The following is a 15,854-nucleotide window of genomic DNA, read 5'->3' on the forward strand; positions in this document are numbered from 1 at the left end:
GGGCAGGGCCAGGATCCCAGACGCGGGGCCCGGGGAGGTGGGGCAGGGGCGTGGGCGGAGGGCGCAGACCGGGGAGGGGGCCGGGATCCCCGCGCGCGGGGACCTGCGTCCGGGGAGGGGGCCGGCCCCGCGGCGGCGGGGTGGGGCGCTGACCTCACAGCCTGCGGGGAAGCCCGTCGGGGGCCGGCCGCGCTGATGGAAGGGCGGAGGAATGCGCGGCGGGCGGCAGCGCGGGCTGAGCGCCCGTGCGGTCCCTCCCCCTGCACACAGCGCCTGGAGGAGGGGTTGCCGTGGGCGCGGACCTGGGGGCCGGCGGGGGGCGGGGAGCAGGGCAGGGGGAGCGCGGGAGGGGGGGTTAGGGAAGGGGAGGGGCGGCAGGGCCGGTCTCCGGGGACACCCCCCGCCCGGGTCTGCGCCCTCCTCCCGCCAGGCCTGCAAATGCGCGCCTCGCCGTCAGACGCAGCCCTGGGGTCAGGTAGCCCTGGCGGAGCTCTGTGCGCGCGTCCCTTCCTGTTCCAGCAGGCGCCACCCCTCACCCAGCCTCCTCTCGCGGGCTCCCAGCCTCAGTTTCCTCATCTGTTAAGCAGCGATTACTCCTATCTACATTACAGGGTTGTTACGATTAAAATAGAATAATCATGTAATGTGCCCTTGCTCTATAAATGGGGTCCTCTGTCCTCCCCGCCCCCTGCCTCCTCAGTCAGGCCTGGGATCAGCGAGGCCTTCCCGTGTCCCTGTCCTGTCCCCCTCGGCCTGGAACTGGAGCTGCGGGTGCATCAGCACCCTTGCCAGGGCCCTTTCCTCTCCTCCCTCCCCCTCAGGGTTACCTTGGAACGTGCCTCCTACAAGAGGATGGTCCAACTTGTTGTCCGAACCTGCGGGAATCCCAGGCTGAGGTCCAACAGTGTTCACGGAGGGCGCAGCCTGGCTGGAGTGAGTCAGCCTCTTTCTGAACATCATTTGCTGTTTCAGCTGCCCTTTGCAGCTTGGGCCTGGTGGTTGCCAGGACAAGGCAGCCCCTGGAAATCACTGGGAAAGACCAGCATGTTCTGGGGGTGGGGGTTAACAGTGCACCTGGCAAGGAAGGGCCTCTCCATCCCCCCCCCCTTCCCCTCCTCTATGGGAAGCGAGAGGCTCTGGCCCCAGGCTTGGTGGGTACCCCATGTGAGGAAGGGCGGGCCTGACTTACTGTAACTGCCTGGCCGAAAGCCTGATTGTCCTGTGGTTGGGCAGACCAGCCAGAGAGGGGCCCCGGCGGAGGGAGAGCTCACCCAGTGTAACAAGTGGAGGCAGGGTGTCACTGGTGTCCCAGGGAGACTCAGCAGACCAGGTGGGGCTGCCTGCAAGGTCACCCTCTCTCCCCTAAGCAGGTCAGGCCGCTACTGCAGTGCCAGATTATTTGTAAGAAATCAAGTCTGTCCAGGGGCTCGGCCCCTGGTCCGGAGCATCAGGGCACCCGGTGTTGAGAGAGCACTCCCTGTGTACTAAGCAATGTGGGTGTTCACTTACTGAGCTATCACAACGACCGAAGGAAGCGGGGAACGTTAATATCCCCATTGTACAGACGGGAAGCAGGTTTATTGACGCGCCCAGGTCTCCTAGCAGGGAGGAGGCAAAGTGAATTGGGATGAAAATTTAGGCTTCTTTTTTTTTGTTTTTATTTAAATTTTTAAAAAATGTTTATTTACTTATTTATTTGAGAAAGAGACAGAGCGAGAGTGGGGGAGGGGCAGAGAGAGAGGGAGACCCAGAATCCGAAGCAGGCTCCAGGCTCTGAGCCATCAGCACAGAGCCCGACGCGGGGCTCAAACTCACGAACCGTGAGCTCACGACCTGAGCCGAAGTCGGACGCTCAACAGACTGAGTCACCCAGGCACCCTGAAAATTTAGGCTCCTAATCCCTACTCTGTCTGGCCTCCGGGGTGTGGGAACCAGCGCAGCCCAGGAGGGCAGATGGCCCAGCTGACCGCCCAGGTGCCTGAGCCCCTCCCCCCGCTAGCAGCTTGCTCGGCACTCGGCTGACTTCCTGTCCCTGGAAGAGCAGCTGTGGGTGCGCTGAGGCAGGGCGGTCCCCTTCCTGTGGTTCAGGTAGGAGCACAGCCTCGTGCCTTCTTGGCATCCTCCCTCTTTCCTTCCCCAGGTTCTAGAAGTCAGCCCTGGGTACTCCAGAGAGCCTGGCAGAGCCAGAGGTCGGCCCAGAGTCCTTAGCTGCGGGTGAAGGGCGCGTGGGCAGAGAGAACGGGCTGCGGGCCCTGGTGGAGGAGGGCTTCGCGGGACCTGAGGACCTGGCCTTCAGCTCTCAGGGAGCACCTGGAGGCTTCCCCCGTCCCGCCTCCTCTCTGACGGTGGCGAAAATGCAGAGGAAAGCCCACGTCCCGTCCCCAGCTGCCCCAGCCTGGTGGTTGGGATTCAACGTAGACATCCGAGGGACGGAGGCTGCTGTGTGCCCGTGTCCCCCTCGCTGTCAGGAACCCCGGGCTTTGCAAAGAGCTGGCTGCCGGGCATCCCCTGACTTTTCCCTGGGTAACATTGCCAAGGAACTGTGGTGCTGGCCAGACTTCCCACGCCCGGCCCTGTGGCTCTACCCCCCTCCGTCTCTTGCCCATGGAGGCTCGGAATAAGCTTTCTAGAGGATGCTCTTTCTTGTGTGAGGGGTCATCTGAGGTCGCTGAGACGGAGCTCTTCACCAGAGAAATGCAGGAACATCTCTGCAGCTAAATGAGGCAATGTCTGTGGGGGACTCGGCCTTGCCAGGCAGGCTGCAGACGCATGCTCCCTCCCTGAGAGACGTTGCCCTTGGCCGTGCAGCCCTTGGCCAGGCCAACCACTGGGCTCTATCCCTGGGTGCCTTTCCAGGCTGTCCTTTGCTCAAGGTGCCCTTAACAGAGCCTAAAGGGACATTCCGCTTCTCCCTATGCCCAAGAGCAGAGAAGGACACATTTCTCAGGCTCTTCCTGAAAGATTCAAGGAAAGAAAAAAACGTTCTTGATCTGAGATCCTGCAGAACCAACCCCCCAGAACTGGCTTGAGTGGCGTCTCCAAAATTCATGTCCACGTGGACCTTGTGCATGTGACCTAATTCGGAAATCGGGTCTTTGCAGATGTAATTAGTTACGATGAGGTCATACTGGATGAGTTTGGGCCCCAATCCAATGGCTGGTGTCCTTATAAGAAGAGAGTTGGACACAGACACACAGAGAAGAAGGCCGCGTGAAGACAGAGGCAGGGACTGGAGTGACGCATCCGCTGGCCAAGGATTGGCAAGGACCTGCTGGCGGCCACCGAAGCTGAGAAGCGCAAGGAAGAATCCGCCCCCCCCCCCCCCCCCCGGAGACTTCAGAGGGAGTGCAGTCCCATGAACACCTTGATTTTGGACTTATGACCTCCAGAACCGCAAGGAAGTCCGGACGTGTTGTTTTAAACCTCCCAGTGCGTGGTCCTTTGATATGGCGACTCCAGGAAAGTTGGACAACCACCGAATGTCAAACAGAGGGCAGCTGAGGAAAACAAGAAGGAAACAGAGCAGGCGCACAAAGCAAAAGCTGGAAGAGACCAAGGAGGAGACGGGAAGAAGTGCTCCCTCCGTGTCTTCCTCTCTGCAGGGACAGGAAACCACCACGGAACCGGTGGCCCTGCGAGCAGAAGTGTGTGGGGCTGGATGTTGGGTGAACGGGAGGCGTTCGAGATCTTGCTGGTCCCAGGAGCCCCTGCTAGTAATAATAAAGCTTTGACTTGCTCCTGTATCAACCTTAGGACTCCCAGAGCAGGCTTTGTTGAGATCCCCCACGGAGAGATGAGGAACCCAGGCAAGGCCATTAGGTGCTGGCCCAAGGTCGTTTTCCAGGAAGCAGTGAAGGGGGCACACACCCAGCTTCCCTGCCCGACAGCCAGCGTTCTGCCCTCTACCAGTCCGGGAGTGGGGGGTGGGGCAGCTCCCATGCCAGTATCCAGTGCCTCAGTGGCGTCGGCAGGTGCAGGCCCTGGTCAGGGACCCCAGCTCTGTTCCTGGCCAGCTGCGTGATTTGGGACAAGTCACAGCACCCCCTATTTGGCCGTTCCCTCCACGGGAAAACAGGGGACAATAATAGGGCCTAAGCCGTAAGAGTTCCTGGAGAATTAAATGTTCATATATTTCAAGTGCTTAGACCAGAGCTCGGCGCACTGGAAACTTGAAGGTGTTTGTGAAATGAATAAAAGACGCTGATGGGAGTACTCTTTGTCCAAGGAGAGCGCCGTGGGACCGCGAACCTGTCTTATTCTCACTCCACAGGCCACGGGGAGGCCAAGGCCAACAACATTCTCATGCGGTCCTGGTCTGTTCCCCACAGAACCCTCCAGAGACTAGCCAGAAGGGCCCTTGAGACCGGGGAGCAGAGCTCCGCCCACGTCCTGGGCAGGCTGATTCAGTTGCTTGAATCCTGCCTTCTCGAAGGCTGAGGACACCTTTGGATCCTGGGCCAGGCCAGCGGCTCTCTCCTCCCAGAGGAGAGCTCAGACCCCCGCCAGCAATTCCGCCCGGAGTCCTGGTCAGTCGCCTCCCGGTTAGCTGTCTCGGGGGGACCAGGACTGGGGTGACGACTCGCTGTCAGGCATCAGCCCATGGAAAGAGAATTGCACAGTGCACAACAGAGGGGTGGTACCATGTGCTGCATTTGCAGACGGAGGGAGCCGCGTGTGTGTGCAACCTTCCCCACCTGTCCCCTGGGGGGTCTGCAGCCTCTACTGGCCCTTTCCGTTGGCTCCTGTCCAGATGTCTCTCCTCCCGGCCACAGAGCCCAGCCGGGTGACCCCAGGGCTTGTGGACTCTGCCTGGGTTGAAGCCCCTCCCCTTCGGCGCTCGAGACTGACCAACTCAGTCCTCGGCCTGCTGTGGGCACAAGGTCTCTCGCTGCAGCTGGGCCCCTTGGCTGACCTTCTCAGCTCCTTCTCTTAGACGGGAGAGGTCTGGCAGCACGCCTGCGGGCGGGCCGGGCTTTTCTCCTGGGCTCCTCCCTCCACTCCAGGGCTCTGGCCATAGCCTGGTCAGGGTCCTTGCTGAGTTCCTGGCCAAACCCCGGAGTGATGGCCTGAGGAGTCCAGCGGGGAAGCCCCAGGGTGTAGGGAAACATGCCACAGCCACTGACTGCCCCGCCCCCCACCGGGCAAGGCCCGTGGGTCTCCAAGTGTCTTCTGGGTAGCCTTCCGGCCAGACCCCCTTGCCCACTTTCTCTGGGAGCCAAGGAGCACTGAAGAGCACAGGGAAGAATTGCCCCTTCCCAGCGCTGGTTTCCTCTCCCTCCAGCCTCCTTTTCACGGGATTCCGGAACAGAAAAAGTTACATAGAGGCCATCTCATCTCTTTCCCCAGCTTCCGGAAACCAGAGTTCAGGGCAATATTGGGGTTCTCTGAGGCTTCGAGCAAAATCCCGCACGTTGGGTTGGCCGGACGTCTTGCTGGAATTTCCTTGGGAGTTCTGTGTGCATTGGGCACCCCCATCGAGGCTCCCTCCTGCTGGGGGATGGGGGATGTGTCTCACGCTCCTAGCAACCACCCAAGGTCTCCACAGATAGAGTGACGGCCTCAGGACCTTGTCCCAGGGCTGAGCTGGCCAGTGTGGACTCAGCTGCCATTTGAGTCCCCTGGGAAGCCTTTGCAGCCGCTGCTAGATGGAGGTCCTGGATGGTGGGGGCTCTCACACGCAGATGCTAGCAGTCGTGGGAAGGGCACTGGACCTGAAGTCCAGTGATCGATGTCCTAAGGAAGGCTGCTTCTATCACCAGTTATCTGTGTGATCTGAGGCAGGTCTGAATCCCCTCTACACCTCAATTTGCTCATCTGGAAAATGCAACAGATGTCACTTTACCCGCCTCACTTGCATCTGAGGCGCGGAGGGAACGTGGAAGGATATCACGTATTAGGACGCACTGAGAAGAGCAGAAATGCCACTTACGCAAACATCAGGTGCTGAAAATAAAAGAGGCCTGTTTGCGTCCCAAAGTAAAAGTTGTGGGTGACTTACTATTGTAACGACTTCTGAAACCTCGTTATTTAAAGACATTTCTTCTTTTGGGGCACCTGGGCGGCTCCGTGGGTTGAGCATCCATCCGACTCTTGATTTCGGCTCAGGTCACGATCTCACGGTTTGTGAGTCTGAACCCCTCGCCCGGCTCTGTGCTGACAGTTCGGAGCAGACCGGGCATAGATAGGGCCGGATAACCCCAACACGACACGACACGGGCTCACAGGTGAGCGCGGGGGCGGGGGGGGGGGGGAGTGTGGGGTAGGCAGATGAGGAGACCACCAAAAGGGAAGGAAGTGTGTGCCAGTGTGGGGTGCAGGGTGTGGGGGGCTTACCAGGCTAGGCCTTCCATTCCATTTAGAAGAAAATGACAAATGAACCAATGTGGATCCTACTGGGATGAACCGTGGACCGTGCGTGTGTGCGTGCGTGCGTGCGTGTGTGCGCGTGCGTAATAAAAGCCCTATTTTTAGAAGACGAATCTGGTGTGGATGTGCCCGATGGGGACATACCAAACCTCTTGAAGTTCCCAAAAGTTTTTTCCCTTTTCCGGGCCATTTCCCTGTTTCAGGTCATTAGAATGCCCCTCTGTCCCACGCCTGCCTGCCCGGGGAACACCTGCTGTTTTGCCTTAGCTCACGAGTGTCACCTCTTCTGGGAAACCACTGTAGGTCATTTCCTCCTAGGGCTGCCAGCTGTCTGCTGTATAACACTTTATTTTTACACCCATTCCTTTTTAGGATACTTCTTGGTTTTCACCTCTGGTTCCCCTTTCAGACTGTAAGCCTCTTGATGTCTGAATGCTTCTTAGCACTGATCTCCAGCATCGGTCATGGTGCCCCGAAGGGGGTTCCTACCTGCACCGGGATCACCTGGAGTGTTGTTAAGGCAAGGGTACCCTAACCTTCAGAAACACCGCAGCCCCCCGTCACACAACTTCAGGGGACACCATCCACAAAGATCATATTGTGAACAGCGCCCCTGCAGTTGTGAGGCACAGTGACCTCCTGGAGGACCAGCTTTTACATTTCATGCCTTTACCTTGCAACATCCGCACATTGCAAATACCAGATAAGGTTTTCTATAGGAAAGGAAGATTGGAGATTTGGGGGGGAGGGAGGCGAAACAGAGGAAATACATTTTCTTGTGTAATGTGCCTAACAAGCTAGTCTCCTGGTTGTTATCTTTTTCTCTAGGTCTAGCTTTTCAAGCCTTCTCCTAAGGCTGGGCCTGATTATTGCAATGAATGGCAGCAGTGACGGTTTCTCGAGGGTTACGTGAAGTTTTAGCATCCAGAACCCTAGCTTCAGAAGACGGCCTGTAGCCGCTGCTGATTGACTGCCATGCAGCCTTCCAGGCCGCTGCTGTTGCTTAAGGCTGTGCTGTAATGCAGAACACTCAGGAGTGGGAAGTCCAGAGTTCTCCCCGCTTCTGGGAACAGCCCCCCATCCCCCTCCCTGCACCAGCTTCCACAGGCCGTCCTCATGACAGTGGGTCAGGCTCACCCAAGGATTTCACAAATGCCTGGCCTGTTCCCAGCACAGTACAGCTGGGAGGGCTCAGCCCTGGGGGGGGGGGGTGGGGGGAGGAACACCGTACTCTTTCCCTGTGGGGCCGGCCCCCTGTTCTCAGGCCCAGGGCTGGGAGCTGGAGCCCAGGAGAGGGAAGGGCTGCACTTGCCTGCGCTTGCCGGGGCGCGGGCCGTGCACCCAGGCTTTCCCTCCCTGCTGATTTCCCAGATCGGCTTAGTCAAGGTTCAAGAAGGAAATTCCCTGTCCCCGGAAGAGAGGAGGATCCGGGCTTGTCTTCCCGGAAGGCAGCGGAAGGCAGCAACGAAAGTGGTCAGAGAGTCACCTGGGGAGATGTTGAGGATTCAGATTCCGGGACTCCCCTCAGGCCTTCTGATTCAGAAGAGCTGGGGTTGGAATCTGGGAGCTAGCAATTTCGTCTGCTCCCTGGGGGGCTGGCCGCAGGCGCTTCCGCACTTTTGGGGGAGGTGTGTGTGAAGAGTGTTTGGCCGCAAGAGCCCGGGATTCTCAGCCGGAGGGCCTCTGGCTCTTGCGCTCTCTACCTGACCCCGTGACCCTGGAAGAGCTGCCCTTGTGTTTCAGGCCTCAGTTTCCCCATCTCTGAAATGGGCGTGTTCCGACCCGAGGGTAGGGTGATCAATTGTCCTGGTTTGCTGGACTTTCAGAGCTGAACTGGAACCGTGCTGGGCAAACCAGGACTAGCTGGTCACCCTACCAGAGGGAGAAACAGGACGGGGGATGTGCCACCTACTGGAAATGTGACTCGAAGATGCATCTTTGCGCTACTAGTAGCCGGCTACATTTATGTACATATTTACTAGTTCGTTGTCTGTCACTCCCACTAAGTCTCTGGAGAGCAGGACAATCAGGGCCTTGTCCTGTTCTACGCTCAGTCCCCGGACACACAGGATGTGTTCAACAGATATTTGGGGAGTGAAAGAATGAATGAGTGAGGGACCGGGGCAGAGGCTGGGGGGCTCCAAGGACGGGATCCCTGGACAGAAAGAGTGTGCGTTGGGGGGCGGAGGGAGGGCACTCGCCAGCCGGAAGGGGAGATTCGGCACCCCTGGGAGGAGAGAACTTGGCCGAGGTGGGGGGGGAGCCAGTGCTTTCTGAGCAGCTCCCCTCGGAGGGGTCAGTGATCCCCCCTCCCCCCCCCAGTGACGAAGGACTCCTTGCCTCCCGCAGGAGCCCCGGGCGCGCCGGTCCACCCTCTCTCCTCCCCCTCCCGCCCCCCCACCCCAGGGAGGTGCGCCTGGCAGCCTCCCCGTCGAATTTCCTGGCACTCGGCTGAGAATAAACAGCGCTGCGCGCCCGTAATCCCGTTGTCACGGCGACCGCGCTCCGCGGGGCGGGGGCGTGGCGGGGGCGTGGCCTGCCCACCGCGCGAGCTCGGCTGGGCGCGGCGGCGGCGGCGGCGGCGGCGCGGGCCCGGGAGGTGCCACCCGCCGGGCTGAGCGCGGACATTCTTCGCATAGCTCCGCCAGGGCTCCCGCGGCGTCCGGGAAGTGACTCTTCCTGGCAGAGGCCGGCCTGGGAGCGACGCGCGCGCCCGCCCGCACGGGAGGGGGCGGGACGCGGCGCTGGAAGGTGCGCCCGGGGCCCGGCTCTTCCCAGCCTCGGCCTGGGTCTTCCCAATCCGCCCCTGGGCACGTCGACCCCCACCCCGCAGACTTCTGTCTCTGCTCAGACTCCCTCGGTGACTCCCCCCCCCCCCGCCCCGTCTCTCTGCCTGGTACCCCGGCGGTGCCCCCTCCCAAGCCTCCTTCCTCGTTCCTTAGACTAGGACCCAACGTGCAGGCTTATGCTCCAGCTCCCCTGTCTGTGGCCTCCCTCGCTCCCTCCCCCCAGAGCAGGCCTTAGATTTCCCATTCCTGGCTCTGGCTCATCCGGAGGACTGCCCCAAAAAAAAAAAACAGCACCACCGGAGAGAGGATAGGGCCTCTTGGGGGGTTGATTCTTACAACGCCCGAAGCAGCGTAATAGGGCACAGGGCCTGGAGGCAGCAACCTCTCCCCTTTCTGTTGGCCAGGGACCCCCAGCTTTGCTCGTCTTAACCTCACTGAGGAATGGGTGTCTGCTCAAGCTTCTTAGCAAATCTGGGAACCAGGCGGAGTCCTCCTCTGGCAGTCAGGACAGAGCCGCCCCCCCCCCCCCCCACTCCTTAAGTCCTGGGTGTGTGTGTGGGGGGGGGGTCTGTCCCCAAAGGACTGTGAAGTACAGAAAGATTTATGCAACAGAGGGTAGGATGAGGAGGGGAAACAGGAAGGAGCGCTGGGGAGCAGAATGATGGAAGGGAGAGATTCTCTCTGTTGCCACTCATTTGCTGTGTGAATTTAAGTAAATTGCTTTCCAGGGGCGCCTGGGTGGCTCAGTGGGTTAAGCGGCCTACTTGGGCTCAGGTCATGATCTCACGGTTCATGGGTTCCAGCCCCGCGTTGGGCTCTGTGCTGACAGCTCAGAGCCTGGAGCCTGTTCCGGATTCTGTGTCTTCCTCTCTCTCTGTTCTTCCCCTGCTCACGCTCTGTCTCTGTCTCTGTCTCTGTCTCTCAAAAATAAATACAGATTAAAACAAATGTTTAAGTACATTGCTTTCCTTCTCTGGGACTCAGTTTGCCTGTCTGCAAAAGCAGAAGGTTGGTCCAGTCTGTGGTCTGATAATGGGGAGACAGAAAAAAGTGGGGGAGGAACGATGTGGGGGGAGGGGGCATCAAAGGAAAAGGGTGGGGGGGGGCTTCCTGCCTCTGAGTTCAACTTCCCAAGGAGGGCAGAGAGAGGAGCTTCCCCTTGGGCCAGAGAAGATCAAGCCCTTGGGTTAGTGCCCCCGTCAACACTGGACACCCTGGCAAAACAGCGCCTGAACAGGGAAGAGCCTGCCAGGAGTTTCCCAGGCTGCCCTCCTCCTGGGATGAGCCAGGCCTCACTGGGTCCCCTCGCCTGACCTCGTGCTCTGGGAAGGTGACCTTACCTGGGTCTGCATTCCCTGTTCTGGGAAATGGTGGTCTCTCTGGACTGGTTCCTACATGCTCTGTCCACTCAGGAGTCTCAAGCCTGGCCCTTTCTTGTCACTTTATTACATTATTTCCCCTCAAAAGTCTAGGAGATGGGAAAGAAAAATGACTTTGTTTATTTACTCTCAGTTGCCTTTTGAACGCTGATTCCCGGAGCAGCTTATAGAGGGCCCGGGGAGGGGGCCAACCCTAATGCTGACACCCCAGAGCCAGGGTCCTCACCGCTTGGCTTTGCAGGGAGATGCACTGAGGGGCAGCCCTGGGCACACACTTAGTGCTTCGGGAGGCGGAGAGAGTTCACGCTTCCAACCCTGTGTCTTTCCCACATTCCCAAGTGGCGTGTCCTTGGGCACGTTGCTTAACCTCCGTGAACCCGAGTGACTGCCCCACTCAGTCAACAAATATTGACTGAGCCCTGTTCTGGGCCTCAGAAGTGACCAGCGCAAGCCCCCAGCTCCCATGGAACCTGCAGTTGTGTCTGAGAATACAGGGGTGATAACACCTGCGCTGTGGGGCTGGGAAGGTTAACCCAGATAGCCTCTAAGTACCCAGAGGGTGGGAGTGGCTAAAAATAGGCAAATAGACGGGTACTGTCATTGGGAGGCACCTGTGGGTGCGCCCTCACAGGCCCGGGTCTCCCAGGAGTGGAGGGCCCACCCCTCCCCCCACCTCCCACGAACCTGGCTGTGCTGAGGTCGTGGGTCACCGCCAGGACCCCCGGTGACCCCCAGAGTCTGGGCTTTCTCGGAACACCTCCCAGCCAAGGAGCAGAGCGCTTCTAATAGCCTGGAGCCTCTAAAAGCTTTGACCACAGCTGAGTTTACTCCCTGCAAACCCTTTGAAGTTCTTCCTTCGAACTTGCTTTGCATATTCTGGTCAGATCTGAATCAGACTAGCAGGAATTACCCCTCTCGGTACAGTCTAGGTGGCTGCCTTAGCTTGTCAGTGACGTGAAGATGATTCCAGAGCGAGCTAGGAGCGCCTGGGGAAGCAAGGGGGCAGAGCGCGCACCCCAGCGGCTCTCTCTCCTCTGCCCTCCCCTCCCCTCCCCTCCCCTCGGACGCCGCGTGGGTGTGGGTGAAAGAGAGAGCAAGCCAGAGCAGGGGCGGGGAAAAGGCTCCAGTCGGTTTTCATTAAAAAATAGTGCTCTTTATTATAAATTACTGAAATGTTTCTTTTTTGAATATAAATATAAATATGTGCAAAGTTTGAGTTGGGTTGGTATTTTGTTGAGTTCTTCAAGCATCTCCTAACAGCCTCGAAGGCCTGGGTGGGGGAAGGGAGAGGACTGGAGGTGGAATCTTTATAAAAGACAGAGTGATTGAGGCAGATTGTAAACATTATTAAAAAACAAAAACAAAATAACAGGAAAAAAAAACAAAACAAAACACCCCAACACACAGCTGCCCCATCCAGCCCCATACCTGACACAGAAAACTTTTGTGTTTTAGTTTTCCCCAAAAAGAACAGTTCCAGATAATTCCATCGCTGCTACATTCCTGTTAAGTTTTCACTGATCAGTGCTATTGCAGAGAGGGAGCAGCTGGCAGCTGGGGTGGCAGGGGCCCCAGTCTCTCAATGACTTCCTGCCTGTGCCCTCCCCCCACCCCACCCCCAGGTGAGGGCTGTGCAGGGCCTGGTGGGGGGTGGGGGGGTCTGTGGGACCTGGTGGCTCAGCTCTGCCGAAGCCCAGGCACCCTGAGGCACCTGGGACTGGCCAATACCAACTGGGCTCGCCTTCTTCCAGGACTGGGCTGGAAGGCGTGGATCTCCGCCCCCCCTCCGTCTCCGCCTGCCGCTCCCCGCCCCCCCCCCCCCCCCCCCCACGCTGAGTGGCCAGCAGCTTGCCCTCCGAGGATCCCTTGGCCTCTGCCTGGATAGGCTGAGTGTGTGGCTTCTTGTGTGCCAGTCCCTATCCATGGGACAGGGAGCATTTAAGGCAAATCTCCTAGCCAGACAGGAGGCCCAAAGTAGAACCCCTCGTCTCGGTGTCGGAGATCTGGGGTCAAAGATGGCTATCTTTTCCACCCTCCTCCCAACCCCCGGGTACAGAACGACTGACCAGCCCATGCCTCCCCCCCCCCCCTCCGAAGGCCACTCCCCCCTTAAAACGAGGGAAGGGCCCAGGGCTCTCGGGCACCCGATGGACTCTGGGACCTGTGTTCCTGGTGGCTGTCCCAGAGAGGGAGACAGAACAGCCCCTTCAGGTCACCCCTTGACCTTAACCCCCAGAGCCGGGGGGGGGGGGGGGGGGGGGGGGGGAGGAGCATGCAGCCGCCCTCCTCACCTGGGGCGGACGGTGGGAGGAGCCATTTCCGAGGCCAGCCTGCAGCCCTGAGGCCCCTGGGGGCGCCCTCTCCTCCACCCTCTTCCAGGCCGGAGACCTGTTCAGGTTTAAAGCTACGTTTTAAACCAAATCAAAGAGCAAACAAGTTCCGTTGGAAAGTTTGAAGACTCCCCGGCAGTTCTCACTAGTTCAACGCTCCTGCAGTGTCCCCTGTTTGGAAATGCAGGGGGAGTTGAGGAAGCGGAGAGGAGAAGAGACCACTGCTGTCGTCGTCGCTGTCCCTACCGGGCCGGCGGGCTCCTCCGGAGACGCTGGCGTGGGGGCGGGGCGCTCAGGTGGCCGCCCCCCCTTCCCTCAGACACATTCCAGGTCCCGCCGGCCCCATTCTGCAGGGGGGGGGGGGAGGCGGAAGGGAGGGGCCTGTCCACCCCCCCCCTGGCTCCCCCCAGAGCTGCAGGACTCTCACGGCTGGATTCTTGTGCTTGTGTCATGTGCCACGGGGGAGAGGGGACCCAGGCTCCTCGCCCCGACCCCTGCCCTTTGCGCTTTAAAGAGGGGCATCGTACTGGTCCAGGAATTCCCGAATGGGCCCAGGCAGCTGGGTGACTTTCTCATAGGAGTCCAGGTGGCCGTTGACGGTCTTCCGACAGAGATGTTGGAGAGTGGCCACGTTGGAGGAGAGGGGCCGGCTCAACACCAGAGGGATCTTCTCGCCCCCGGAGTAGATGTAATAGGCTCTCCTGGGGGGACTCCCCGCCAGCGGCTGGGCCGGCGGCTGCTCCGGCACCTCGGAGGAGGGTTCGGCGGGTGGAGGGGGCAAGGCGGGGGCGCCGGGGGGCGGCATGTAGTGGTGCACCAGCTTGAGCACGCAGTCGAAGCGGGGCACCGGCTGCGTGCTCCGGGGGTCGCTCTGCAGCGAAAAGCTGCCCCCCTCGCACTGGATGCGCAGGTTCTTGGTCCCCGACTGGGTCTTGACGCTGAGCGTGAAGAAGTGGCGCTGGTCCGAGCTGTCGCGGATGAGGAAGGTGCCGGCGGGCTCGGCGCTGAGCAGCAGGTTCGCCTCGCCGCCCGTCACGGCGCTCCAGTAGAAGCCGCTCTCCTGCAGCTTGCGCACTGCGTTCACCACCAGCTGGTACTCGCTCTTGGAGCTGAAGGTCTTGAGGCGCAGGCTGGTGTCCAGGGGGCGGCTCATCCCGGCGGCGGGAAACTTGCTGTGGGTGACCATGGCGCACGGAGCCAGCGTGGATCTGCGCGGCGGCGGCGGCGGCGGCTGCAGCTGCTCGGCGGCCTCCGCACAGCGGCCGCTACCGCATCCCGGGGGGCTGCGGGGAGGAAGGGGCGCGCCGCGTGAGTGCCCGGAACCGTCCGGCGCGCCCGGCCCGCCCCGGCCCCCCAGCCTCCTCCCGGCGGCCCCGGGCACCCTCCCCCTGCCCCGAGGCCCCCGCCTGAGCCCTTCTCCCACCCACCCCACCCCGCCCCCCCCCCCCGCGCCCAGGCACCCCACGGAGCCCGCCCAGCCCCCGCCCCCGCCCGCGGGGTGGCCCCAGGCAGCCCCCTTCCCCGGCACGCGCCGGGAGAACGCCGAGTGGGGAAACTCGGGCGCGGAAGTTGGGTCTCCGGGAGCATGGCCGGGGTGGGGAGCGGGAGAAGGGCCCCCGGGACGCTCTGGGCGCCGCTCAGTCCGGTGGCCCCGAGCGGCGGGGACGGAGAGAGAAATCCGAGGCACGGGGGGGAGGGAGGGGGCTTGAGAAGCCCGAGGGCCCAGCCTGGGTCTTCCGGGAACCTGGGATCTCCGGCTTCCATCCGCTCTGCCCCCTACCTAGTCCCCTCCCTGCCGGGAATGACCCGGGAAGGGGAGGGGAAACCGGGAAAAAGCTCCCGGGACTAGCGAGTCGCCACCACCACCACCAACCCCCCCACCACCACCCCGCCCCGCCAACCTCCCGCCCCGCTCCACGCCGCGCCCCTCCTTCCTACCTGGTCCCGAAACGAAGTCTCCGGCCTCGGGGCTGCGCCTCCTACGGTCCCCAAGGCGAGGCGGCCGCGCGGCGACCAGCGGTGGCCCGCGCTGCGCCCAGATGTTGGCGGCCGTGGAGTCCACCGAGGGCCCCGCGCGCGCGTCTCTCGGGCTTCGCTGGGGCGCCCGCCCTGCCCCCTGCGCGTCCCCGGGCCGGCCGGCAGGGACGAGGCGAGGGGCCGCGGCGGGAGCTGGGCCGGAGTGGCGGCGCTGGCGGCGGCGGCGGCGCGGGAGTGCGAGTCGGAGCCGCCGCCGAGGCCGCGCTCGCGGGTATATACGCGGCCGCCGCGCCCCGCCCCCCGATTCCTGGAACTGCGCGGCCGGCCTTCTTGTAATGTTTAGTCACTACTCGCAGCAATGAAAGGCTGCGCGGAGGGCGAAGGAGGGGCCGCGGGCGGCCGAGGGCGGGCCGCGAGCGGGGCCGGGACCGGCCGAGACGCGCGCACAGACAAAGCGCGGCGCGAGGCGGCCCGGGCGGCCGGCGGGCGCGGCGCCAGCCCCGGCGGCGCGTTCCTGGCAGCGGCCCCTCCCCCCACCCTCCGCGCGCGCTCCGCCCCCAACTTCTCATTCACACTTTCCCCCTCCCTTCTAAGAAGGCAGGTTTCTGGCAGAGGCGGGGGCCCCCGCTCCGGGAGCGCGGGCAGTTCCAGGAGGCCGAGCGGGAGAGGCTCCCGGCTCCCCTTCCCCTTTTCTCAGACCTCGCGGGGACACCCCCCTCGCCCCCACCCGGGCCCGCCCGAGGTCCCGATCGCGGCCCCAGGAGGCCCGGGCCGGCCGCGAGGGGACTGGGGACACCCCAAAGCTGGGCGGCGAAACTGGGGCCGCACCTGGGAGCTGAAGTGGGGAGGTGTGGGGGCGGGGGGACGTGCGGGCACGTCCCGGAGGAGAAGCCCGGAGCCCTGGGGATGGAGGGGACGCAGCCTGCGTGGCAGCTGTCGGGCCTCAGTCCCTGGGCCCACTGCCAGGTTCCCTGCCGACGCTGACATGAGCGCCGCCTCCCGCCACCAGAAAA

General features: G+C 61.7%; 1 protein-coding gene and 1 long non-coding RNA gene across 2 annotated transcripts; one reads left to right on the plus strand and one right to left on the minus strand.

Annotated features, from left to right (window-relative positions):
• The first annotated feature begins 344 nt into the window (after positions 1-344).
• On the plus strand, positions 345-4,212 carry LOC147574562 (uncharacterized). Its single transcript, XR_015244332.1, has 2 exons — positions 345-933; positions 2,141-4,212. It is a non-coding gene; the product is annotated as an uncharacterized LOC147574562 (long non-coding RNA).
• Positions 4,213-11,665: 7,453 nt separating this feature from the next.
• Positions 11,666-15,112, minus strand: SOCS3 (suppressor of cytokine signaling 3). The gene is made up of 2 exons (XM_086688181.1): positions 14,803-15,112; positions 11,666-14,147 (listed from the first exon to the last, which is right to left on the minus strand). The coding sequence occupies exon 2, from the start codon at positions 14,048-14,050 to the stop codon at positions 13,373-13,375; it is 678 nt and encodes a 225-aa protein (XP_086544307.1). The 5' UTR covers positions 14,051-14,147; positions 14,803-15,112; the 3' UTR covers positions 11,666-13,372.
• Between the last annotated feature and the right edge of the window lie 742 nt (positions 15,113-15,854).

This window comes from Puma concolor, chromosome E1 (assembly GCF_028749965.1).
Source record: "Puma concolor isolate L17-30 chromosome E1, mPumCon1.1.hap2, whole genome shotgun sequence".
Lineage (NCBI taxonomy): Eukaryota > Metazoa > Chordata > Mammalia > Carnivora > Felidae > Puma > Puma concolor.

Coding starts and splice junctions, on each gene's coding strand:
- SOCS3 (XM_086688181.1), bottom strand. CDS start 14,050: ATGGTCACCCACAGCAAGTTTCCCGCCGCCGGGATGAGCCGCCCCCTG.